This window comes from Aspergillus sclerotioniger, assembly GCF_003184525.1.
Source record: "Aspergillus sclerotioniger CBS 115572 chromosome Unknown BO94scaffold_52, whole genome shotgun sequence".
In the NCBI taxonomy this organism is placed as follows: Eukaryota; Fungi; Ascomycota; class Eurotiomycetes; order Eurotiales; family Aspergillaceae; genus Aspergillus; species Aspergillus sclerotioniger.
Window position 1 is genome coordinate 113,777 of NW_020291042.1, and position 25,205 is coordinate 138,981.

At 51.7% G+C, this 25,205-nt stretch overlaps 4 protein-coding genes and 1 non-coding gene across 5 annotated transcripts; 2 read left to right on the top strand and 3 right to left on the bottom strand.

Moving 5' to 3' along the window:
- Window positions 1-8: 8 nt before the first annotated feature.
- On the bottom strand, window positions 9-1,527 carry BO94DRAFT_504379 (uncharacterized protein). Its single transcript, XM_025609507.1, has 2 exons — window positions 818-1,527; window positions 9-739 (listed from the first exon to the last, which is right to left on the bottom strand). The coding sequence occupies exons 1-2, from the start codon at window positions 1,258-1,260 to the stop codon at window positions 355-357; spliced, it is 828 nt and encodes a 275-aa protein (XP_025461655.1). The 5' UTR covers window positions 1,261-1,527; the 3' UTR covers window positions 9-354.
- A 465-nt stretch (window positions 1,528-1,992) lies between these two features.
- Window positions 1,993-2,066, bottom strand: BO94DRAFT_t303. The gene has a single exon. It is a non-coding gene; the product is annotated as a tRNA-Ile (tRNA).
- A 1,065-nt stretch (window positions 2,067-3,131) lies between these two features.
- On the top strand, window positions 3,132-4,483 carry BO94DRAFT_540669 (SDR family NAD(P)-dependent oxidoreductase). Its single transcript, XM_025612965.1, has 4 exons — window positions 3,132-3,263; window positions 3,324-3,575; window positions 3,716-4,001; window positions 4,095-4,483. The coding sequence occupies exons 1-4, from the start codon at window positions 3,219-3,221 to the stop codon at window positions 4,352-4,354; spliced, it is 843 nt and encodes a 280-aa protein (XP_025461656.1). The 5' UTR covers window positions 3,132-3,218; the 3' UTR covers window positions 4,355-4,483.
- A 3,485-nt stretch (window positions 4,484-7,968) lies between these two features.
- On the top strand, window positions 7,969-9,726 carry BO94DRAFT_332575 (uncharacterized protein). Its single transcript, XM_025606989.1, has 5 exons — window positions 7,969-8,408; window positions 8,460-8,496; window positions 8,549-8,616; window positions 8,675-9,051; window positions 9,109-9,726. Exons 1-5 carry the CDS (start codon window positions 8,220-8,222, stop codon window positions 9,527-9,529), a joined length of 1,092 nt encoding a protein of 363 aa, XP_025461657.1. The 5' UTR covers window positions 7,969-8,219; the 3' UTR covers window positions 9,530-9,726.
- A 615-nt stretch (window positions 9,727-10,341) lies between these two features.
- On the bottom strand, window positions 10,342-25,070 carry sidC (nonribosomal siderophore peptide synthase SidC). The gene is made up of 2 exons (XM_025609508.1): window positions 24,321-25,070; window positions 10,342-24,267 (listed from the first exon to the last, which is right to left on the bottom strand). Exons 1-2 carry the CDS (start codon window positions 24,846-24,848, stop codon window positions 10,546-10,548), a joined length of 14,250 nt encoding a protein of 4,749 aa, XP_025461658.1. The 5' UTR covers window positions 24,849-25,070; the 3' UTR covers window positions 10,342-10,545.
- Window positions 25,071-25,205: the final 135 nt, after the last annotated feature.

The following is a 25,205-nucleotide window of genomic DNA, read 5'->3' on the forward strand; positions in this document are numbered from 1 at the left end:
TCTTGTTTGTTCTTACGTTCTCATTTCTTGTATATTGGAACTAACATGAATAATCGGACAAGCGGTGACAAATACTGTAGTTGTGGAGCATGTCATACCAGCATCTCCTCGTGACACACCCCTAGGCAACAACAATAAGCAGAATAGAAGATTCACAAAACACAAGATATTAATACACACAAGAAGCAAATCATATATACCTAATAAAATGAAATATACTAAACCAAACCCATCAAGCAATCCATACCATGGTATCTTAAGTTGTAGAGTCATTCATCATTCATCCATTCTCCAGCACTCCGCACTGAAGTCAATCACCCGTCATTCCGTCCCTACCCCTTGCATCCGCATCACTCAATAATTCCCCGTATATGCCGAATTTCCATACCCATAGGTCCCATTCTGCCCCGCCGTAGCTGTGCCATTATTCGCATTTCCCCTCCAGGGGAAATACCCCCCACCCGGGGTAGCACCAGTATTGGCACCATTCATCCCGTCTTCTTTCTCAGACGTCGCTACCCCTGTCGTTCCCAGCTCCACATCCCGGGGCGCCGGATGCGTAGGAAGCATGTCATCCGCACTGGCAGTTTCAGGGTTGTTCTTGTTTCTTCTCCAGAAGGCGAAACCCCGGGTGGTGCCGGAGGTGTAGCCATTTGCGGGGGAGGGACCGAAACGCTTCTCGCGTTTGTGGTGTCGGGCGTAGAGAATTTGCAGGAGGATGGAGATTAGGAAGAGAAAGCTATAGACGTTATTAGCATCACCGTGTTCACGTGGATTTGATTTCAAGAGATAAAGAATGATAGAGGGCTGAACCTACATTCCAATAATCGACACTGCAAAAGAGGCTTTCTGCAGCTTGCACGCATAGTGGTAGCTTGTACCAGACGGCGAGTCATCGCTGCTATTCCCCGTTCCAAGGGGGGTGGTCACACTACCCGAGCAGCTTTGGGTGCCGTGCCGGGTCATGATGGCAATGGCGATCATGGCCCCGATGAAGCAGACATCGAGGACAATGGCAAGGAATGCAAAAAAGGCGACACCGCCGAGACAGCAGGTGAAGAGGATCCCAAGGATGCCGTAGAGGGTGGCCGCACCGGAGAGACCCTCGGTGGCTTTGATCCAGCGTGGGATGTTCTGGTCATGTCGGGCAAGGACGGCAAGGAAGTAGGAGAAGATGCCGAGAATGACAGCTGAGTCGAGAAACTGGAGAATACGAATAGAGAGGTTGGAACCGCGGAGAAGAACGCCGCCGAAGCCCATGTTGGGCGATGTGATTGATGTTTGGTGTACTGAGTGCCCTGTATAGGGCGATGGTTGTATGAGTTGTGTAGGAAGATAATCAGATGAGGGTTAAGGGTCTTGTTAGACCAAAACTTGGTGATAATAGGCTTAGATCAGGGTCCTCCCGCGATATAAAGCCTGGAGCGACAGAGTTTGCTGGAGCGAAGGCAGCAAAATAGCGATGCTCCTTGGGGTAGGCGTCGCGGCCAGCCGATCAGTGGATATAATGGTCTTCCTCAAGATGCTTCCAGGGCTGTGGATGGCCGGACCACCAATGACGACAACCGCAGGGTCGATCGTTATTGGTTTTGGCTGAATGCCGGACAGGCCGCGGGCGGGGCAGCAAGCACACCAGCCACACCCTGGTCGACGTGATGTCATTTGAAGCAAAATGATTGGGCCGTTGTAGCGGTCTAAGCCCTGTTGGATAACCTCCACGATTTGGCACCGCCATGATCCCGGCTCGGAAGCTCTGGAATCACATGTGCAGCTCCACCCGGATGGCCTAAATTAGGCAGGAGGCCGCATTGGGAAGTTCCTTGTCGGATGATCCCAATCATTCCGTGTCTGCAGCTGCGGGTATCCACTGGTCGCTTGCAATGGGAACATGGTTCCAATGACACAAAAAAAGCATATGACATGATAGACAGGCAGCGAGCGGGTCGGAGGATATAAAGTCCGATAAATGAAAGAAAGAAAAAAGCAAAAAGATGGTCCCAGAGGGGCTCGAACCCTCGACTTTAACGTTATTAGCGTTACGCTCTAACCAACTGAGCTATGGGACCGTTGATGAAGGGTGGTCATTTTATTGCTATAGGAGCAGAAGCATAGTTAGCATTCACACGATTCGTATAGCGCTACACGACTATTGACCACAAACATCTCAAACAGTCATCAGCGGCAGTCTACCCAGCACCCTAGATTGATTCGAAACCTACCCCCGATCACAACCAACCATTATCCCAACTACCCAGTCCTCGAGCCCACGGTCGACCTATACTCAAATCATGAACCTCCTTCGCATCTGCATTGCCAATCCCTGCAATTTAGAAAAGACGGTACACAATAAAGATGATTTGTCACTCCCTCAAACATCCCACTCATCCATAACCAGCAATACACCTCCCAGCACCTACCCACCTGAATCCGAACAGTACTCCATAAACAGCAATATATTCAACAGCGGCTGTCTCCTCACCCGAGGATTAAATAAGCTTTCGTGGCTGACCCAAACCGTGGAAACGCAGTAGCCAGAACACCCCATCATGACCTAGGTAGCTTCCACTTGCCCCAGTTTTACAGACCACACACCCCTTGTCGCGCGAGATCCAATAAAAGAATCAATCGTTGGGAACTACGGAATGGATAGACCTGCTGAAATCACCACGCCCCACACAAAGCCCATTCAACACTGGTCGAATCGTCTAACCCCCAGTCGGTACATACTGATCATCTCGCGGGACGGGCAATGATCCTTGAGCCTTTTTTTTTGTCGCCTTGCAATATTAGGTAGTCCAGATACTCTGGCGTATGAGGCTACGAGCCGTTGTCACTTCTCCTCAAGGCCCCTGATTGGTCAGACCGACTAACATCCCTGTCAGTTGGAATTGACTATTCCGTATTTAGTTAGCGCTATAGGATATGTAGATAGAAGCCCTCAATGATAGGTTAAACGACGAGTAGGGATGATGTGCTAGTAGATACGGCTCTGTTGAATCTGGTGGAGTGTTGGACTCTGTGCTACTACGGGGTAAAGCATGTTATAGTATTGATGAGAATCCTGCCAGGTAAAAGATATGTATATATATCCCTTGGAACCCATGCCTTTCTTTCCTGCTATACTCCAAACACAATCACTTCCAGCTCATCACTCATCAACAAATTCCACACAGAATTCTCTGACTCAATATCCACAGACAACAGAAGCATCAACAAAAATGATCACCAGCACCCAACTCGACGGCATCGCCCTCGTTGTCGGCGTGAGCAGCCCCCCCCCCCCCCCCCCCCAACGCCACGCCAACCAAATCTAACCCACGCAGGCCGGCCGCGGCATTGCCCAACAAGCCGCCTTCTCTATCGCCTCCGCCGGGGCTCGCGCTATCATCTTCGCGGACATGAAAGAAGACACAGCCAAAGCCTCCGCGGAGGAAAGCAAGCAATACGCCACGCACAACGAGTACCAGGCTGTACATTTTACCGTCAACGTCACCGACGAACAAGGCGTACAGGATATGGTCGACTTTGTCATTGAGAGGTTTGGACGGGTGGATTATTGCGTTAATGGTGCGGGGGTATGTATCTCCCCTTTCGCTGTTCCTATTTTATTTTTGTATATTCTCCGCGGTGGGGGTTAGATATACCCAGTATATCCCAACAAAGGATCACCCAGCCAGACAAGATGGTGCATGGGACTGAGAAGAAGAAATGATAGGTCGACAACGGCACACACTATTCCGTCGCGGAAACCGACATATCGAATTTCGACCGAGTGATGAAAATCAACGCCAGGGGGATGATGCTCTGCTGTCGAGCTGAAGCAGCAGCTATGCGGAGACAATCACCCCGGATGTTCAAATCCCAGAATGGAGGAGCAAGTAGGGATATTGGCCGTGGAGCGATTGTGAATATTGCTTCGGCGAATAGTTTTGCTGGATTGCCGGGGAAGATGTGCTATACGGTTTCGAAACATGCTTGTATGGCGGTTACGAAGATGGTTGGTATGTATCCATCTCTCTATTTCTTATGGTTGGGTCCGACTGGAGAGAAGAGAGGGGTAAGGGGAGGGAAGGCTAACATGGAGACTTGTATAGGGATTGATCACTCCGCCGAAGGTATTCGGTGCAATGCGGTGTGTCCGACGTGGGTGCGGACGCCTTTGCTGGATGTGGAATTTGCGAGAAATCCGGAGATCCGAGAGCAGATGGAGAGAGTGGTGCCGATTCAGAGGCCTGCGGAGTGTGAGGAGGTGGCGGATACGGTTACGTTTTTGTTAAGTCCCGCGGCGAGTTATATCAATGCGACCAGTTTGGTTGTTGATGCGGCGGTGACAGCTACGTTGAGGATGTATTAGGGATCAATCAGGGGATTGGGGATTCAGGTGGATCATGATGGTCGTCTTCGGCAGAAGGTCTGAGTGGTATCAGAATGTCAGGGATACCTAGGGGTAATGGTGTTTTTGTGTTGTTTCTTTAGATTGCTAGGAATATCAGCTTATTTTATTAAACATGGAGTACGGCTATCGAGAAAACCTATCTGCATTGGTTTACCTTCCATACCTGCTGCAGCTCTATGGTGTAGTGGACATTATAGTCTACACATTCATGCAACCCACGTCTCTATTTCAGCACCTTTGTAACGGCAACCTCATCCTATACCACAATTAGCCATAGTACAAAGCAGAAAAGCTTAGAACAGACACGAACCTTGCCAGAACATTCATTACCAGAATGACACTTATACCACGTAGTCTCCTACCTCAAACACTCCACAACTCTTATCCTCCCCCGTCCCAGCCCTCACCCACTCCAGATACATCGGCGCCCCAGGCAACATTATCCGCTACCACCGCGGACTGTCCTCCCCCAAGAAAACCTAAATCCGCGAACTGCCAAAATCCACCATCCTTGTTATAAAGAAAGGGCTCACATGGCACCGTTATCATGTTGCTCTCCGTGGCTTCCCTCACTATGTTGTCGACTAGCTGATAGAGACCACCAACAAGATCGCTAGAGTCCTGCTTGAAGACCTACCCAGAGCCCATGATATGGCGAGAGCCTCAAGATAACACTCGCTTGGAGGATGGGGCTAAGAAACATGGCTAGGAACGTGGCTGGGAAGACCAAGTGGATGTGAAGTGGTGAGCGAGGCTGGCAAGACTAAGAGACCAAACGCGTGGGGGCCGCGGGGTCTCGGTGCCCTGTTGGGCGACCTGCGCGATGCCCCGCCGCCAGCACGCAGCGCCCTCTTTCCGCCCCCAGTTGAAACATTTTGGCCCCTAGCAACCATGCAGTGCCCCCAAGGGACCAATCTTCGCAAGATGTGGCGGGGTTGAATAGCGTCCCGGGCTGCTTCGTTATCCGAGTCATCCGTCACCATGGGTTCATGCAGGCCAACCTGTCACCTGAGTGGTTTGTTCGTCTAACTGGGTAGTTGGTCAGAGTATAGCATGCATGATAGAAGCACTCTAAAACTCCGGAGCTGTCATACTACCAATTTGGGAATACGTCCCCCATCGCGGGAGTTCGGCTTCTTCGCAGTATTTGCTGATGGTGGCGTGTGTATGACAAATTGACTGCGACGAGGAGACATCATGGTGATCGGAATCCACCCCGAATGTGACCGCGGCGAGACCGATGCCAACATGAAGGATTCAGGTCAAGGCGTACTGCCTGTGGATACACCGGAAAAGCCAGTAAGGCTGAAAACAAAGCCTATGACCGAATTATTTTGTACAGTAGTGTTGGTATGCTATGAATCCTTCGGCAAACACCTCGGCCTGTCCGGTCGCAATGACAGCTCACACATGATGGGTGGGAAGCATGGATCCTTCAATGAAGCCATAGCATTGAAGTAGAGGTAGAATGCATCTTCCATTTCTGGCCATTAGTTGTACCCAAGGCAGTCCCTGGCTCGCCCCACTGCCGCGCGGGTGAGCAACTGGCGGATTTCATTCCTCTGTCGATCGGAAGGCCGTGGATAGTAGTGCCTGGACGGAATATCCCTAGTTTCAGTGGAGCACTCGCATCTACAATGGCCGTTCAAGCAGCAAGCCAATGTCGATTGACCAATAGTTATGCCGTTTCACCTGTCATTGCATCAGCGCAAAGAGCAGCACTCAAAAGCTATCTAACACAGATTTCTGGATGATCAAACCGGATACAAATTCCGCTCAGAGCAGAGGGCCAAACCACGTGGAAAGAAAATTGCCAAGGGCCCTGCATTGTTCTGCTGGTACCCCGGTAATAGCCCTGCAAGTTGGTGTCGACCCCAAAATCATGCAGATGCACATGGGCTGTGATCTAGGCTACTGGGATATCGCGGCTGTCGCTTAACATTTGGACCGACTTGCATCATGTATCCACCGAAAGAGCTATTTTGTGGGGATACGCTTGGCTCAGTGATGAACACTCCACTTGATCATTACCCTGGGAAGCGCATGGAAAAGGCTTTTCCGAATAAGTAACAACAGCTATGTATTTCGGATCCGAGACGGATCTATAAGATGCCACTCATCGATGTTTTGCCGAGGGGCTCGCTGGTTGGGTTAGTCCGCTTTCGCACCTGGTATGTTTGGGACTTTTGAAGACGACACTTGAAAACCAGGGGGTATCGATCCCGGAGGATGAGCCGACATCATTCCAGAGTGGCAGCCACCGTGGCGTTCGAAAAAGCGTAGGACAAAGGAGAGCTCCACTGGCGGGAGATTGCAGGGGAAATGACCACCGAGCAGATGGTCACCTACCGTACTTTAGACCCGAAAACCCTCTCCTTAATTCTTTCCCCGGTTGAACCAAAGCACCTTGGAGCTAGCGACTCAGGAAGATGCTGCCTATTCAGTTCCAGAATGCAGGGCTTCCACCGAGGAGAGAGCGATGCCGGAGCAGAGATCGTGATTGGCCGCGGAGGAGGAGAAAACAACAGCCGGCCCCAATCACGTGGCCCCCACGTGGCTCGGTCGCGACTTTGTCATTCTCGCTCGTCTTCCCATCTTCAATTCATCTGCACTCATCGTCAATGCATTCCCTTCTCAACAGCCACCAGGTGCTCGGGTCCGTCCGGTGCAGAATGTAGCCTGTGCCACCGACTCAAGCAGAAAAAGATGGCATCTGCACAGGATCCACGACTTCCCGATCGCCTGTTTGGGTCGATCCCGAGTCCCGAGCTGGCGTGCCAACTGCTGCCATAGTAGTTAGTACTACTACTAAGCTCGTCCCATCTCCGGCTCAGGATCGACGGACGCGTCGGCACGTCTATTCGCTGGGAAATGTCGGCCAGGACCATCCAATCAGAATGCTTCTCCCGTGATTTATCCGGAGTTTCTCGCACCTCTCAGCCACTTGCCCCCAATCAGGGGCTAGCCAGAACCCGTTCCCTGGCACGGAAGCTGGGTTAGGGAGTTCCTCCGTGCTGGTGGGTCTCTGTTAGTACTTTAAGTCTTAACATTTGATTATGCTTAATACCGGTGGACAGCTGCCTGATTATTGCTCAATGCTGGCTGTGAATCCCTAGAATCCCTAGAATCAGACCACTGCCTTGGCCACGTGTGGCCGATGGAGCTTGGCTGATAAGCCCTGAGCCTTTGGGGCCATGGATCCTCCAATGCTGACGCTCACGATGAGCTTCTGCAGGATTTTCTGCTTTTTCGGCCCCAGGGTGCCGACAACAGCTAATGGGTTCAAGGCGAACGTTGCGTACCGGTGAAGATTCTTTCATTAAGCGCTCCCCCGTTGGCCAGAGCGCAGTTTGCTGAGACAGCTAATATCCGACAACCACTTAGCGCGGGTCAACTGATTCACCTGATTCACCCGGACGGCGCATCGTTTGTAAGGCACTCAAAGTCTGACAGGCCGAGTGGAGATAGTCGCCAATGCGCCCCCACTCTTTAGACATGGCCGGGAGAAACCCGGTGATCCTGTTGCGGTCACCAACAAGGCAACGCAACCGTGCGGATTCTAGAATGCCTGCCGCGCTGATGGAAGGATGGCAATCAGCCCCCAGCATCGCAGTTGGATTACATCACTAGCTAGCACTAGGGTCTACAGCCACCTTCCTCGCACTGGTCGTGCTCGCTTTATATTAACTGCCCACTCCTGGCCCCTAAACAATGGATCGATGAAAACCCCGATGGGCCCCGGAGCCAGTCTGCCGTCCGTCCTGGGAATCGTTTATCTCACGATGCCTCTGCGTGTGCTCAATTTTCTGTAAAAGTTGCCGATATGTCCAGTCCCTTCGGTGAGCCGCCCAAGGGCCTTAATCTCAAGGAAAGCAGCACGGCCAGGAACGATGCCGTCGTCATTTCCATGTACATGCTGGCTGCGGTCACCATTTGCTTCCGGTTATTTTCCCGGAAGATGATCCAGCAAGCCAAGATCGGACTCGATGACTGGTTGATATTATCGGCCTTGGTATGTTGGTGTCCTCCACCCGGAGAGTCATTGCCCTAATTAAAATCACAGCTTTCAGGTACAGCCAATATGGCCTGTGCAATAGCCGGTCCGTATCTGCCCTTTCTACATAACCACCCATCATACTGACCCTACCCTAGGAGGACACTATGGTCTTGGGAAACATATCTGGGTTGTCTCGATAGAAGATATCGTCCACATGGTGCATGTAAGATACCTCCAGTAGCAATTTCCTGCAAATATCGTCCAAGCTCACACAGTATTAGATTCTTTACGCAAATGTCCTCCTCTATATCCTAACGGTTCCCCTCATTAAAATTTCCATTATCCTATCCTATCGTCGATTGTTCGGCATGCAGTGGACCATGTGGGCCTGCATCATCCTCTCCATCGGCTACTGGATTGGCTGCACAGTTGCCTTCCTTTGCTCCAGCAGACCGATCTCGTACTACTGGACGCAGTACGAAAACCCTTTGGGCGGTCACACCGTCTACAAAATTTACCCATTCTACATCGCCCACGCCGTCGTCAACATGGCTGGCGACATTCTCATTCTACTCGTTCCCATACCGCTTGTCTGGCGACTGCAACTGCGAACCGCACAAAAGGTCCAGATTCTGAGCATCTTCCTTCTGGGTGGCTTGTAAGACAACCAAATACCCTCCCGCCGCAGCGCAAACTAACCAACAATGATAATTAGTGTCTGCGTCGCCAGCGCCATCCGCATTTACTACTTCACCTTTGTCAACGACGTCGACGCCACCTGGAACCTGGGCAACGTATTCATCTGGTCCAGTGTCGAACCCTCGATCGGAATTGTCTGCGCCTGTCTCCCCGTCCTCCAACCACTCTTCCGAACCATCATCAACCGCCACGCGAACGCACCGAAGCGAGCCGCCAAGAAAGGCGTCCGATTCGCACCAGATATCATGAGCAAAATCAACGGCGATGATCGAAAACAGCGACGCGATGACGAAGCCGTATTAACAACGACCTCCATCCACGTCGAAATGGACAGTGTTGGCAAGGGAAGAATCAGTGACGAAGAAGATTCCATTGGGTACGATTTAATGTCAATCAAGGTGCAAAAGGATTTCCAAATGGAAGAAGAGCATCGATAATTATTTTTTTTCCCTCTATCTCTTTTTTGATTTGTGTTTGGTTCAGCGAGTGCTTTATGGGACGGTCTCTTAATTTATTCTCTCTCTCTCTCACTTTTCTCTACTGCCATTCTTCATGTCCATGGGCGGTGATTAATTCCTACTTCTTGTATATACATAGACCTCACGGTAATACCCCTTTCAATAGAATACCGATAATACTTATTCATGACTTTTTCTATTCCAAAGCACATACAGACAGATCATCCTAACCCATCAACAACTCAACTTGACAATCTCGGCACCACTTTTCTTTTCTTTTCTTTTCCAATTTTCTACTCGAAAATCATAAAGTCCAAACATACTACCTAAACCACCACGTCCACCGCACAAACACATACCCCCACCTCTCCTTTCATCCTGTGCCCAAATAGGCAAGTGATCACCACCACTGTAATTTCCTTTAATTGTTTCTTTCTCCCTATTCCCCGCCCCTGTTGGATGCCTTTTCCTAAATGAAGTTTCTAGACTAGAGAGACGATCAGTGTTCATAAAATGCAATAATGAAAATATAAATAAATATTCATCAAACATAGGATAGGATTTCAATATTAAGATAGGTTTCATTTTTTTTTACTTTTTCTTATTGGGTTTTGGGGGGGGGGGGGGGACGTGTTAGAATTGGAATGTTGTGATATCATATTTATTGGTGTTTGGTGAGTAGTGCATATTGATTATGTGTGGATCTATAAAAGACTATTTATCTGCCTAGTCATGATTGATGGATGGATCTAGATCGAGGATTAAACAGAGATAGAACAAGATTATATGAACCAAGTACGGAGTAGTTTATATCAATGATCTAACTAACATAACAAGATTGAATCATACAAAATCAGTTGATAGTAAATCACAATCACGATCACAATGAACCAATTTTGCATTTGCAAAATAAACACCAGATGCAGTCTATGTCCGTCCGTATCTATATGGCTTCCTTCTCCTTCCAAATAGCGCTGTTTGTTTGGTGGATGGTCTCATTGCAAACTCCCCACAATCATCTCGATTTCCTTCCCAATCTCATCAACAAGCGCATTCACCTCCTCCTCGCTCAGAATTCCACCCTCAACGCGCACGCCAAACCCAATCGAGTCCGTTAACGCGTCCGGTCCAACATCAATGAACACATTCTCTGCTGGCAAGAAACTCGTATCCAGAGCTGATACGGAAGTGAGTGTTTCTTCCAATGGTTCCGCAGGAATAAAGTCCGTCGGGACACCGATGCGTAGCGGGAAGAAGAGATCGTCGGGATCCGCTGCATCGATCTCGGCTTGGGATGGGATGGCATTTTGCATCCAGAGGAGGTTGACCCAGGCGTTGAAGAGGGGTTTCTCGGTGGAGCTTGTCCATTGGAGGACGTTGCGGAGGGAGCTCTGTTCGTAGGAGACGCGTTCTGCGAGGGAGGACTGGATGGCGCGGGCTTGGGTGAGGAGGTCGGTGGTGGAGTTGGGATGAGCGTCGGGGATGGTGAACGGGTTGACGTTGAGGCAGGGACCGGAGAGGCTCTCGATGTTGTTGAAGGAGGCGGAGCGGCCGGTTTGGTAGAGACCCATTGTTGGGTTTTGGACGTCGGTGAGACGCGCGATGCAGCGGGCGATGGCGAGGAGAACGACGGTTTGGAGGCTGAGGTTGGAGGAGCGGCATTTGGTTTCGAGTCGGGAGAGGTTTTTGACCTTTTCCCAGGCGCCGATGAATAGTTGGTCTGGGATGGGGGAGGATTCGGGGCGAGTGTTGTGGATGAGAGTGGGTGTGGCGGCCTTGAGAGTAGAGGTCCAGTATTTCTGTTCGTCAAGGGTCTGGAGAGAGCGCACGGAAAAGTCGACGAAAGCAGGAAAGTCCGGGTTGGTTTCGGGAGCTTGACTGCGATAGAGTTGTGCTAGCTCGGTCACAAACATTGGCATGGTCCAGGCATCGTATGCGGCGTGGTTGATGAGGACGAGAATGCCGTCCCTGTCTCTGGCGTTCAAGAGGCGGAGTCGGACGGGGGGTGTGAATAGGGTGGATGGGTGGAGGACCTCTTCTCTCGCCTGTGCTTGGGCCGTTTCGGTGATGGAGGCAGAGGACTGGATGACCTTGAATGTGTTCGTGTCGCGCATTGCCTGCTTGAGAACGACCTGCACGGCTTCTGAGGAGGATACAGCTGCGAAGCAAGTGCGGAGTATGGGGTGCCGTTGGCGGAGTTGGAACCACGCCTTCTCCATAATTGTGCTGTCGATTCGCTCGGAGCAGAAGTATGCCCAGGCAGGTTCAAAGAGCGTCCGTCCAGACTTCAACCAGCTGACAAGGTGGTGAAACTGGCCACCTAGACAAGGCAGAATTGTCTCAATGGAATCCTTGCTTAGGTCCAGCTGCTGGAGTACAGTCGCCTGTACCATCTCGTAGTCTTTGATAAGTGAGCCTTGGGGTTGGATTGTCTGCTCGGACATCGGCCGAATGCGCTGGCTGATACCACGCAGAGTATTTCCTTGGAGAATGTCGGCTACACCAGTCCTCAGACCCTTGGACCGACAGATTGAGGCAATGCGGATAGCTGACAAAGAGTCCAATCCAATGTTGAAGATGCTCGCGTTCGGTGTGATATTGTCCACAGAAACACCGGAAACTTCGGCGAGCACAGACTGAACGATGGCTTCATGGGAAGGTGCTTCGAACGTTTCGATCTCGGAATCAACTGTCTGGCCCAAGGACAGTTTTACCGGGAGTTCACCAAGACCGTCGGGTACAATTGTTGCGCATCTAGTTGGATGTTCGATGATGTCACGAAAAACAGTAGCAAACTCATCCATAAGATGGTCAAGCGTTCCTTGGGAGAGGTAACGGCCATTGCAAGTTGCTCGTACTACAAGTCCATCGCGGGCATGATCGACTTCGATGTTGAGCTTGTATTCGGCCTGCGCCGCGTAGTCATCCGTTTCATAAGGCGTCCAAATTTGCTGCTCTTCGATGACGCTGCCCGCCAAGTCCGCACTTTTCTGGAAAACGAAGAGCGTGTCGAAAAGGCTAGACGATGTCATGTTATTGGCCTGCCTCAAAGAGTTCTGCACAACTCTCAACGGCGCGTGCTGATAACCTTGCGAATCAATCGTAAGCTGCTGCAAACGCTGGGCCACGGCCTTGTTGCTCAGGAACTTGGGCTCAAAAGTCACTCTCTGAGAGACAGTGTTGAACAACGGACCAAGGGTTCGTTCTGCACCAGCGACAGGCAGCGAGCGGCCTGCGAGGACTTGTCCAAAGACGACATCACGCTTTCCAATCACACTAGCTAGCACCTTGGCATATGCTAGGAGAGAAACGCTCTGAACAGTGACCTCCATTGCCTTGCAGGCCTCGATTACGGCCGACAAGTCAAGATCCACACGGCGCTCAGAAAGAAACATGCAGTCGGATGACTCAACCTTGGGGAGTTCAGGGATTTCAGTCACATCGTATCCACTTAGCTTTTGTGTCCAGAACTTGCAAGCTTCCTCCTGCCCGCTCAAGATATGCTTCACAGTTTCCGAGAACTGTGGCCTTTCCGAGGGGTTACCACCTTCGTAGCATACCGCCAGATCTTCAAAGAGGAAAGGAATTGATGCACCGTCATAGAGAGCGTGATGTAGAACAATGACGAATAGCCTGCATTCCGGCTGGTTGACCAGGATGGACCGGATCGGTGGAAGCTCGAATGAAGACTCTTCGTTGAATGTATACAGAGAGCTGACTTCAGCCAGAACATCAGCTCCAGAAGGCAGTGTAATCTCCTTCCACTTAAAAGGAGGATTAGTATGCACGGCACCAATCCAGGACGACCCAAGCTCTGCGATCAGATGGAAAGATGTACGCAGTATATCATTTGCCGCAACAACCCTCATAAGAGCATCCTTTAGCCGAGTGGTATCGACCGACTCCTTCAGCTGGATGGGGTGCGGGTGGACGTAGACCTGTCCGGCTGAAGCAAGAGTCTGTGTGATCATTCCGGACTGCAGTGGCGTAGTCTCGAACATCACCGAGATCGAGTCATTCTCTGCAAGAAGACGGACGTGTTCCTTGTACATGTCAACAGGGATATCGATACTAGTCTTGTCACCGTCATCATTTCCGTTGACAAGGGCCTGGGTTGAGACATGCTCCACGTGCTGAGCCAATGCACCGACACATGAGAAACGCATAACATCAGCAGAAGAGACCTGAAGCCCTGCTTCACGTAGTTGGCGTGCAAACTGAATCGCTGTCACCGAATCCACGCCTAGACTTAGGAAAGAAGCGGCCTTAGTAACTTCGGCCGAAGTTAGCTCGCAGAAAGCCATAGTGTATTCACGGATCGTTAATTCGGTGGTGGACCATGTATTGTTGTCCCACTGTACCGCAGAAGGTGAACCAGGTACCGATGAGTGAGACACATTGAAGTTCTCCAGCGAAAGAACCTCTCCTGATACAATGCTCGAGAGCACAGCATCCATCTTCTCGAGGAAGTCTTCTCCACTGTAAGACAAACCAAAGGCAGACGAGAAATAACTGTTAAGTTGAATGGTATCCGTGAGATGATTGGCTTCGACTTCGACTGCCAACGGATACTCAGCCGGCATATGACTGTCTAGCTCCTGCCACAAATGGTGTCCTGGTGGCGTGGCTGCCCGGATGTATGAGAACAGACAGTCAAACAGAGGAGTTTGTGCATTGGTCCATCTTTGTATATGTCTCAGGGACGTGTGCTGGAAATCAAGCGACCTCACAGTGGACTTTTGGACGTTCTCCACCACTTCATCAACTGTGTCCATGCCAGCGGTATTGAGACGTCCGGGGACGGTAGTGATGCAAGGGAGAAGCACCGAGGTTGCTCCTGGCACCGACACAGCCCTACCAGAAAGGACCAATCCGTAGGTTACATCTGCCGCACCCACGGTATCGGCCAGCAAAAGCGCAAAGGTTGCCTGCATCAAGGATGGTACTGTAGTCTGGAGAGTTGCAGAACGGCGTTCCAGCTCAGAGAGCTTACTGCCGAGCTTCCTGTGTATGGCAGTCGGAAGTTCCGTGACATTGGAGTCAGCACGGAAGATTGTCGGACGACATCCCTCCAAATACTGGACCCAGTGTTGTTTAGCTTTTTCTTGATCCTGTGTACATACATATTCGAGGAAAGCCAACGGCGACCCCCTTCGCGGAGTCGGCTGAGCTGCGTAGTGTGCCGCAACATCCTCCAACAGCATCATGAACGACTCGCCATCATATAGGGCGTGATGGATGCCGATGAAGAGGGCAAGGGGTCCTTTAGTTTCCGAGGACTGGGCTAGTTGGAACCGTACTGGTGGCATCGTGGCAATGTTCGAAATGATGTCCTGGGAGATACTCTCTTGCTGTGCTTTGTTCTGATCGATAGACTCATTCAAGCTGCCATATTCCTCCTCCTTCCATTGGACCTGGTGGGATTCAGCTGAGAATACGATCTGCACCATCTGCTTGTCCAAAGACGCGAACGAAGTCCTCAGAATGTCGTTGTTATTGACAACAGCGTTCCAGGCAGATCTCAACTTATTAGCATCGACATCGGCCCCGAGTTGGAGGACAACGTGGTTGACATAGAGTTGATCCCCTTCACTATTAATTGAGCGAGCAACCAGACCTTCCTGGAGCGGGAGACAAGGTCTGACTGTGGACACGTCAGATGGTTCGACACCTGGCGAGGGGTGCTTTCGGTATTGGGACTCAATCTCGTGGAAGGCTTGACGCGCCTTGGAGATACTATTCGTTTCCGAAGAAGAGGAACTCCTAGGCAAGCGTGCAAGCTGCTCAATAACCGGATTGCTCATGACCATAGCTACCGTAACCTCATAACCAATTCTCCGGAGCCTGATCGTAAGACCTATGGCACTAAGGCTATCGAGGCCGATCTCAAAGATATTTGTCATGGGCCCAAAGATGGAAGGGTTCGCCGAGACGACACCGCAAACCTCTCGCACTACAGCCTCCTCATCGGCAGTCAATGTCCGGCTGATAGTGGCCCCGTTCCTCGATGAGCTGTTGCCTTGGAGCACAGTAGGAAGCGGAAGGCTCGCGAAGAGGCCGTGCAGTTCTTTGATATTTGCCTTGCCTGACATGGGTGCCAAAGGAATGTACGTAATCGGGAGGATTAGCTCAGGCACCATGTAGCTCGGTAACCTTCTCTTGCAAATGTCTTGAAGTTCCCTGCCTAATGTTGCAAAGTCGGATTGAAAAAAGGTGACATTGCCGCTCTTCTCACGCTGGCGAGCTTCGGAACGCGCGATGAAAGAGATCAGCTGGACTCTCGAAAGGCCAGGATGTTTTGCAACAGTCGTAACAACATCGATACCGACGCTCGACGATGAGCGTATTACCTCCGATACCTCTCCAAGTTCTAATCGTTGACCACGAATTTTGGTTTGGTCGTCGGCACGTCCAAGATATTCCACCGAGTCGTCGGGCATCAAGCGTCCTATATCACCGGTACGATACATCTTCTCACCATGAGGTCCGGTGACGAACCCGGTAGCATCTGGTCTATTGAGGTATCCCCTTGCAACAAGGTCTCCAGTAAAGCACAACTCTCCAGACTGGCCCCTTAGAGCATAGTCAAGAGTACCAGGGACAAGGACATGACAGACACAGGCCGCCAGCGGGGGGCCAATGTTGCGTAGATTGGTGTCCTTCCCAACGCGAGCAAAGGTGCAGCCAATAGTCAACTCAGTCGGGCCGTACGCGTTGACAAGCGCCATGTGTGATCCCGCCCATGTGTCTAATACCCTTTGCGATATCTTTTCACCTCCAACAGTCATGAATCTCAGGTTTGGACACTGTTCTGGTACAATGTTTGCCTGATCCACAAGCGATGGCACCAAACTTGCATGCGTGATGTCCCATTTGGAAAGGGTTAAACCAAGATCATCAAGAATCATCATCCTAGGAGCTGTCACCGTGGCCATTCCATGACGCCAGGGGAAGAACATCTCCAAGAGATGGGGATCGAAAGCCCGACTAGCCTGTGCAAGATATCTTCCTGTACCACCCAACTCATACGTAACGGGGGCATATCCACAGGTGAACTCCCCGAAGGATTCGATAAAAGACGAAAGGTTGCCTCGAGTCACCATGACACCCTTGGGTTTACCCGTTGAGCCAGATGTGAAAAGCAGATATGCCAGGTCGTTGGTGTCAGAGTTATAGTCCTGGTTTTCGCGTGACATTGCGGCAAGTGAGGTCGAGAGCTCCGGATCATCGATACACATCACGCGACAGCTCTTGGGGATATTCGCGAATGTAGATGCAAGTGCTGTTTCCGTGAAAACAACAGGGCAATCACTATCCTCAATGAGAAACGTTTTGCGATCCACAGGAAGACCTTCCTCGATTGGGAGATAAGTATTTCCTGATTTGAAGATACCGATGATGATTGGATATGAAGGCAAGTTTCGTCCAGAGCAGACCGCAATCATCCTGTTCTTATGACCGAGAGATGCCAAGAAGGCCGCAACACGGTTGGCTTCAGAGTTCAGGGTACCGTAGCTCATGGCTTCCTTTTCAACTCCACTTGAGGATATGCTGCTGGCCACCTCGACAGCTGTCCATTCGGGGTGCTTCTCAGCGTACACCTCCAACCAGTGCGTTGGGCTCATTCGCACCGAGTTAGTTACTTCCTCGCTGACTGGCTGGTTTGATAGAGACCGCAAAGCCGCTGGGAAATGGTTGACGAGACTTTTCAGTGGCTCATCTGGAGATGCCAGCATTGAACTGATAAGCCCATCAATTTGACGGACAAAAAGAGACAGCTGTGCACGGCACATTATGCTGCTATCGGCAGTTGCCTCGAGGACAATGGAGCCGTCCGTACGTTGGAAGATATTCATGGCCATGGGATGCTCAACATGCAGTCCGACCTCATCTTCAACCTCACGCCAAATGCTCGGCTCAGTGCCGATCACAGGCTCTTCATTTGGAGCATGGAAGTTGAACACTGCTGGATACAGGGCCTCCCCCCTCGGCCTCTTGAGCATTCTTCTAATCTCGCGAGCATGAATATGGCGGTACTTCCAGGACTGAACAGAAAGCCGATGTTGCTCTGCGAGTAGCTCACGAGTGGTTCCCGTCGGATTGAACGGAACCGGTACCACGGAGATGAGTGGTCCAATGCAGTCTTCGAGATCGGCGTGCAAGACTCTGTCGGAGAGGGTCTCGGCGAAAACAATCGCTGGCACACCGAGGTAACCCAACGATACATAGGCCCATGCGGCACGAATAATCGAGGCAATGGATGAAACTCCAAGTTGAGCTGCAAAAGATTGCAGCTTCTCCACCGGCTCTGTCATCGGAAGCTCTTCAGTGATCAACTCGTACTTGGGGACTTCGCCTGGTTGTAGCCTCTTTCCGGTAAGGTCGGGCCAAACCGGAGCGTCCAGCTCTGAGAATCTCGTGAGTTCTGTTTCCCAGAAGCTCCTGGTCGCGCTGCTTCGCCTTTCTGTCGGTAGAACTATTGAGAGTGCATCGCAAAGTTGATGCCTCGGGGGCGGTTTATAGGCATAGGCGGACCGCACATCATCCATGATCAGTCCCAGTGAAGGCTCATCGTGGATAGAGTGATGAACAGTGAAGATCATGAGTTGCCTGTCGCCAGTGTCGAATACAGTAACAGCCCATGGGGGATGTTTAAAGTAGGCCTGCTGATGTTTCGTCATGATCTCCTCAATTCGGGTATCCCGAAGCTCCACCAAATCCTGCTCGGAGCAATTGACATGTTCCCAATCCAGACCCGGCAGATTGTAGATAATCTGTAAAATGGAGAAGTCAAGATCTCCACGAGACCTACTGCTGCCGTTATAAACCTCAGCAACAGGAATGAAGCCAGTCCTCAATGCCTCGACCTTCTGGCTGGTCGCAAGCCATGCCTGCTTCAATCGCGTGGCGTCCACCGAGCTATCAAGCAAAAAGAAATGGTTGCTCCAATACATGTTGTATGTGCCCATAGTCTCACTGAGCAGACTTTCTTGGATCGTGGTCGCGCGCACGACGACGAAATCCTCCGGTACTCCACTTGCTGCCGCTGCGTGCCAGGCGTCGTTGAACCCACTCACGTTGAATGTCTCGAAAGCGGAATTCTCCACCTCTTCACTCGAGGCTAGCTTGACAAGATCTTGGACACTCACACATTTTAGGACTTCGACAACGGACAAATGGTGACCTGCCTCCTTGAGCCTGGATGCGAGCCGGGTTGCGCGAATAGAATCGATACCCAAACTCCGCAAACGGCTGGATCTCGTGATGCTTGGCTTGGAGATATTGGCGAGTGAAGCGATCATCTCTACCACTTGGGTGGTTATGGACGTGGTGTCCTCCTCCCCGGAATTCTGTGTATGAATGTCGGCCTCTGGGCTCATCTCCTTTTCCCAGCTATCGATATCTATAGAAGCATAGGCCGCTTGCAAGGCCCTGCGATCTGTCTTGGCGGACGATGTTCTCGGAATGTACGATACCACGAGATAAACCGATGGGATCATGTAGCTAGGCAGAGAGCTTTGCGCCTTCTCGCTGGCGGCACGGGCAATTTCAAGTGCCGTCTCGTCGAGCAACACGAGCTGCTCGCTGCCAGCTGTCCTTGCAGCCCCGGGGGCGGAGAGAAAGGCAACCATGACCTTATTGGGCCGGTCTGGGCGGTTGAGAATAAGCGTCTCGATGCTCTCAACCAAAGGATGGCACTCGTCCAGGGCGAAGCTGATCTCACTCAGCTCGACTCGGATACCGCCTAGCTTGACCAAGTCATCCACACGGCTGATGTATTCCAGAGAGCCATCAGCAAGCATGCGAACCAAGTCCCCGGTATAGTACACCATCTGGCCCGCCTCTTCATTCCAGACATACTTGGCTTTGGTGACATCGTCTTGACTCAAGTAACCGGGGGAGAGCTGTGGTCCGCCCAGCGCCAGCTCTCCAATGGCATTTTTCATGACGAGGCGTTGATTCTTGGTTACAAACACAGATACCGAATCCATTGGCCAGCCAATGTTTGCACTCTTGACATTGATGTGCTCATTTCCGAACTCTCTTATGGTCGAAACCACCGTCACTTCCGCAGGGCCATAAGTATTGTATGCTCTCATATTAGTCCCCCAGTCGTCGGCCACGGACTGTGTCAGCTTTTCCCCGATCATGGTAATCACCTGAAGGGTCTCGCAGGTCTTCCGGGAGACAGCCGCAGAAAACGCAGGGGTAAGGTGCGCGTGCGTTGCCTTCGTGGTGTTTGCTAGCTTAGGAAATGAACCCAGCATGATTTCCCTCGAGGCAGAGATAAGGACACCTCCCACGCCCCAAGTGTAGAAGAGGTCCTGGACGGAAACATCAAAGGTATGCTGCGAGAACTGCAAGCAACGTACGCCACCTGCCACGTCGGTCGGGATATCCTTTTGGAGAGATTTCATACTCGAAACAGCCGACGAATGTTTGATCGGGACCCCTTTTGGCGCTCCTGTTGTACCACTGGTCCAGATAAGATATGCCATACCATCAGGGGTAGTTCTATGATTAGTTTTATTTCGCATCGCTCCGTCCACATTAGTGGGTTCAGTGGTGAACTTGTCAACATCGATCACATCGACACCGACGGGAATCGAGTCTTCTGGCTGTGCCCCGTCCGCACTCGAGACCAGAAGAATCGTTGACCCAGTCCGTGCAATAAGGTCATGGCGACGTTGTGCAGGAGAGAACGTATCGATTGGACACCAAGCACCCCCGGCTTTGAGAATACCGAGGATAGCGACATACGAGGCTGGGCTTTTCTCGATGCAAATAGGTATCGGTGAGTTTGTCAACTGTGCGCCAGTTTGAAGCAAATGTTCGGCGAGATTGTCCGCTAAAGCGTTGAGCTTGGCGTAGGACCATGTGATGTTGCGAGGATTACTGTCATCTTCCAAATCATACTTGAAGATCAAGGCAGGGTCTTCTGGGTGTGAGGCTGCGTGCTCTTCGAACTGGGATTGCAGAAGGGCTCCCTCCAGTACTTCTGGGGCAGTAGACGGCGTTGGGTTGGAACATGACTTCAACCCAGTCTCGGTGTGAAATAAGGCATCTTGGAAGTTTCCATCGGGATGCTCGAGTATGAAGGCAACGATGTCAGACATCTGCTCGAGCATGATTTCGGCTGAGCTGCGATCAAGCTGCGCATCGCTGAAGCTGGCTCGCAAGGTCAATGATGAATCAGCACCAGGCCAAATCTCGATCATGACAGCAAAGTCATTTGCCATGGCCGGGTGGTCGACTGAGCTCCAAAGGCCACTAGAGCTCGAGCTAGCGTTAAAGTCTTGATAAACAATGAGCGTGTCATATGGAAGTCGGCCATCCGCCATCACCAATGATCCCAGACGAGTCTGTAGATAGGGAAGTGTTTCCGCATTGAACATTGTCAAATGACGCGCAACAGAGCGGTTAGTCGACCAATCCCCCGAGTCTTTACGAATCTGACTTAGGGAAAGTCTGATGGGGATAGTGGCAAGGGTTGGTCCAACGCACACTTCCGAGTCCACGTCAAGTCGTCCAGAGACGACACTGCCCATAACCACGTCGTGATCGGGAGTACCAGTGTAAGCCAGAAGAACGGAACCCCAAGCAGCCTGAAGCACTGAAAGAGGTGTTGCGCCGATGGACTTGGATTGTCTCTTCAGGCGGTCGTAGCTCGTGCGAGCAGTAACCTCTACACAGCCAGTCTTCTTGATTGAAGAAGGGCGGTAAGAAGTTACAGACGGGAAAACGACCGGAGAATAGTTCTCCAAATGCTTCTGCCAGAACCGGGCAGCTGCTGCATGATCGGCTTGGAAATGGTGCTTTACAATGTGCTCCAGCGAGATACGCCGCGCTGGCGACTTTCCTGAGTACACTGAAGACACATCCTCGAGCAGTAGCTGCGACGATCCACCATCAAAGATCCCATGGAACATGCTTAGGATTATCCGAGATGATGTAGAAGACGTGACTAGAGACAGCCTCCAAGGCGGGGTACTTAAATCAATCGACTCTTCTGCTTGTTGAAGGGCTCGCTGTAGAATGTCTTCTTCAGAATCCTCTGTAACGTGGTATACATTCCAAATGTCCCTAAAGTTAGTCCCGGGAGCTAGAATGCACTGTGCAAACGGTGCCATATCATCATCAACCCCGCAAAAAACCGTCCGAAAGGAATCATAGTTTGCAATGACAGTTCCCCATGCGCTTTTGATGCGGTCGACATCGACTTCCGGCTCAAGTGGAAGAACCGAGTGATAGATGTACGAGCGAGTTGCAAAGGTATTACTAGACAAGGTTTGAAGGAAGCTTGTCAACATGCCGGACTGCGTTGCGGTGGTTGGAAGCACCTTCTGAATCTGTTCAGGGATCAGGCCCAGTCTCTCCGCACAAACCAAAAGTTTCCGGTCTCCAAAGGCTGCAAGTATGTGTTGTAAGGTGCCTTCGAGCCCATTGGCATGTGAAATCCCGTTCGCTTGACGTTGCTGCGCGATGGCCGAGACCAACGCCTTGGGCGTCCCAGACTGTAGAACATCGCCAACCGATAAGCCTTCAATGGAGTGATCTCTCAGTTTTTGCAGGAGGCGCATCGCTCCCAAACTATCAACACCGAGGGAATATAGATCAGTCTCAGGCCCGATAGCCGAAGCACCCTCATCTGTGGCCTCCGCAACTAAGTTCACCACAAGTTGCCTGATAGACAACAGGCTTTCGTCGTCGGGTGTTTCCCACTCATCATGCACCCCGTTTATTTCGCCAGGCTTCGATTTGGGAGCATGATAGAATCCGACATTATTCTCAACTGCTTGCTGTAGTCTTGCAGATATGGCCTTGCGATCAACCTTGCCGGAGCTGGACCTGGGAAGAACATCATAAAAGGTATAAGACGACGGGCACATGTAAGACGAGAGGTGCCGCTCGGTGCTCTGCTGCGCTTCCCAAACAATTCTCTCTCGTTCTACTTCGCTGTCGTCGCTTGCAACCAGACATGCGACAATTTGTTCACTGCCCTGAACGTCATCGCGTTTTGATAACACGGCCACAACCTCAGTGACACCGCGGACCGTCGCAAGAACTGATTCAATTTCACCCAATTCGAGGCGGCGACCGCTGACTTTGACCTGGTCGGACGTGATCCGACCAAGAAACTCAATGACCTGGGATCCGGACTCGTCCCAGACAATCCGAGCCATGTCACCGGTCCGATACAAACGGCCAAACTGGGCACTATGAACGAATGACTTGGCGGTTTCCACTGGACGGTTGAGATAGCCTTTACTGACTTGAGGACCTCCGATCGCCAGCTCGCCAGCAAGGCCAGCGGGAACCACTTTCGGATCATGGCTGTTTGGGTCCAAAACAAACATTGAACAGGTCGGTAGTGCTTCACCAATAATCGAGCCACGGACGGAATAGCTGACCGGCGCCAGAAAGGTGCAGTTGATCGCTCCTTCGGTAGGGCCGTAGGCATTGACCAACATTCGTGAGGGCTTAGAGTCTGTATTGGTTCCGTTCACATGAGGCTTTGCGGAGAAGTTTTCGATGACTGTCCGGTTGAGCTTCTCACCCATAGTCCAGAGAGACTGAAGCGTGCTTAACCGCGATGGCCGGAGAAGCGCGGCCAAGCTAGGCGTGGCCATCATCACAGTCGCTCGAGCCTCGTTGACAGTTGCTTCCAGATCGGTCAATGTTAGGCTCCGGTCAGCAGAGCAGAGAGTAGCGCCGCTACTCAAAGTGACGAAGATTTCCATGAGCGAGGGGTCGAAGGTGGGAGCGGCGAATTGAAACCAACGAAAGTCACCCTCTGCCTCACCTGGAAGTGGAATAGCTGTAGCATGAGACTCGATGGAGCAGGCAGCAGCTAAGTGGCTGACCTGGACACCTTTCGGTTTTCCAGTAGAGCCGCTGGTGAAGAGAAGATACGCGGTCTGGTCATGCATGATGTCCAGTTGCTCCACAGGCTCAATCTGAGCAGAAGGCTCGACGAGACCGTCTCTCAGTTCCTTCCACTTCGAGGCCTCGGCAACGTCAACCCAAACATGCTTGACGGCATCGCCATCGGCGCTATCTGCGCTCCATGGCCCTGAGGCGGGCTCAGGAGTATTCCCCAGAATGATAGGACAGTCTATGTCCTTCAGAATGTCCCGAACTCTCTGTACTGGGGCGTCCTGGGCAATGGGAGAAAAGGCGAAACCCGCCTTGAGAATAGCGAGGTATGAGATGTAGAGTTCGGGGGATGTTGACATGTAGACAGGGACGATACGTCCATAATCTGCCACGTTATTTGCGGATAGGAGGGACCTGATATGTACAGCGAGATTGGTGGCTGCTTGGTCAAGGGCGGCATAAGTGACAATGCTGTGCTCGGCTGCAGCCGTCGCCGAAGGCAAAGAATGAACAAAGTCAAGTGCGATGGCATTAGGCTTTCGACGGGCCCAGCTCTCGAAAGCGGTATGAAGAAGAAATTGCTTGGAATCGTCAGGCTCAATAAATTCGTTTTGTTCGTTTTCTCGTGATGGGGGTATCGTAAATGGGGGGAAATTAAGGATCGAAAGGTCGGGCAACGAGGCCTCAACGGAAAGGGAGGGACTGGAGTTGGCCAGATGCGTCGCAAGTGTTCGAAGCACCTGGTCCACCGCAGGCTCAGGAATAAGCCGCCCGGGATAGGCGAAACGGATTTGGAGGGCTTCTTTCGTTGCGACAGGCTTAATGAATGTCGCGAAGGTCTAGCAGCGGTTAGTCCCCATGAGCCTTTAGCGCCTGCGTTGGGAGCACTTACACCGTCTGGAACTCCCGCAAGGGGTTGTTGCCCGCCATTTTCAGGATCGGTGCACAATCCCAGATGTAGAGAAAACTGTACCTCGCCTCCATCCGCGTGCTGTTGGCTGGCATCGCGGATGGCGCATGTTGGGCGCTGCCCCTCTTCCCCCGCAACGATGGAAGCCGAAATAACCCCGCGTAACGGCTCGGACTCGCTGGCGAGGCTCGACTGAGACATGAAGAAGGCCACATCCTCGGATCCAGTAAACCCAGAGACAAAACGGGCGTAGCCTTCAATCAGACTGTTTGCGACATCTTGAAAGTCGGAGTGGCAGGCCAGCTCGATCGGTGGGCTGATCGCTACCGCGTCACCGCCGGATTTTTGCACGGCATAATGATCGACCGTGTCCAGCGCCGGGACTTTGGTGACAGGAAGGACTGGAGCAGTCATAGTTGAGGAGTTGCCATTCATGGTGGGATGGGGAGTCTTGCTTGCGGAATCTGTCGAGGCTTCGTGCCCCTCATTTCTCGGGGTTGTGGCTGTCATTGCTTTAGTGTATCACGAGCGGGGTCGTCACGCACATGCAAAGGCAGGCAGCGAACTCGGCTGGCTCGACAACAGGACTCCTAAAGTTGACTGCTCCCAGGAATAGAGGAAGCGGTCGCCAGCAGGAACATAAACGAACCCCAACGGATTGTGAGTGTCGCACAGAGACACTTTTTCAACGCAGGAACTTTGCAGGTCACCACCATTCCTCGTCATTGGCAGTGGACCCAAGGGGTATGTACCACGCACCGCCATTGGACGACCGATGAGCGGGTGGGGGGGGAACAAGATTCAAGGCGATGGCGGTCGAACCACCGGTGGGATTGGGATGTGTAGGGTGGCAGGGCGGGATTTGGG

Excerpts from the sequence above, each read along its gene's own strand:
- sidC (XM_025609508.1), bottom strand. The coding sequence starts at position 24,848 with ATGACAGCCACAACCCCGAGAAATGAGGGGCACGAAGCCTCGACAGAT. Across the intron at positions 24,268-24,320 it reads TTGCGGGAGTTCCAGACGGT|ACCTTCGCGACATTCATTAA; the intron begins GTAAGTGCTCCC and ends AACCGCTGCTAG.
- BO94DRAFT_332575 (XM_025606989.1), top strand. The coding sequence starts at position 8,220 with ATGTCCAGTCCCTTCGGTGAGCCGCCCAAGGGCCTTAATCTCAAGGAA. Across the intron at positions 8,617-8,674 it reads ATATCGTCCACATGGTGCAT|ATTCTTTACGCAAATGTCCT; the intron begins GTAAGATACCTC and ends ACACAGTATTAG. Across the intron at positions 9,052-9,108 it reads ATCTTCCTTCTGGGTGGCTT|TGTCTGCGTCGCCAGCGCCA; the intron begins GTAAGACAACCA and ends AATGATAATTAG.
- BO94DRAFT_540669 (XM_025612965.1), top strand. The coding sequence starts at position 3,219 with ATGATCACCAGCACCCAACTCGACGGCATCGCCCTCGTTGTCGGC. Across the intron at positions 3,264-3,323 it reads GCATCGCCCTCGTTGTCGGC|GCCGGCCGCGGCATTGCCCA; the intron begins GTGAGCAGCCCC and ends TAACCCACGCAG. Across the intron at positions 4,002-4,094 it reads GGCGGTTACGAAGATGGTTG|GGATTGATCACTCCGCCGAA; the intron begins GTATGTATCCAT and ends AGACTTGTATAG.
- BO94DRAFT_504379 (XM_025609507.1), bottom strand. The coding sequence starts at position 1,260 with ATGGGCTTCGGCGGCGTTCTTCTCCGCGGTTCCAACCTCTCTATTCGT. Across the intron at positions 740-817 it reads GCAGTGTCGATTATTGGAAT|CTTTCTCTTCCTAATCTCCA; the intron begins GTAGGTTCAGCC and ends TAACGTCTATAG.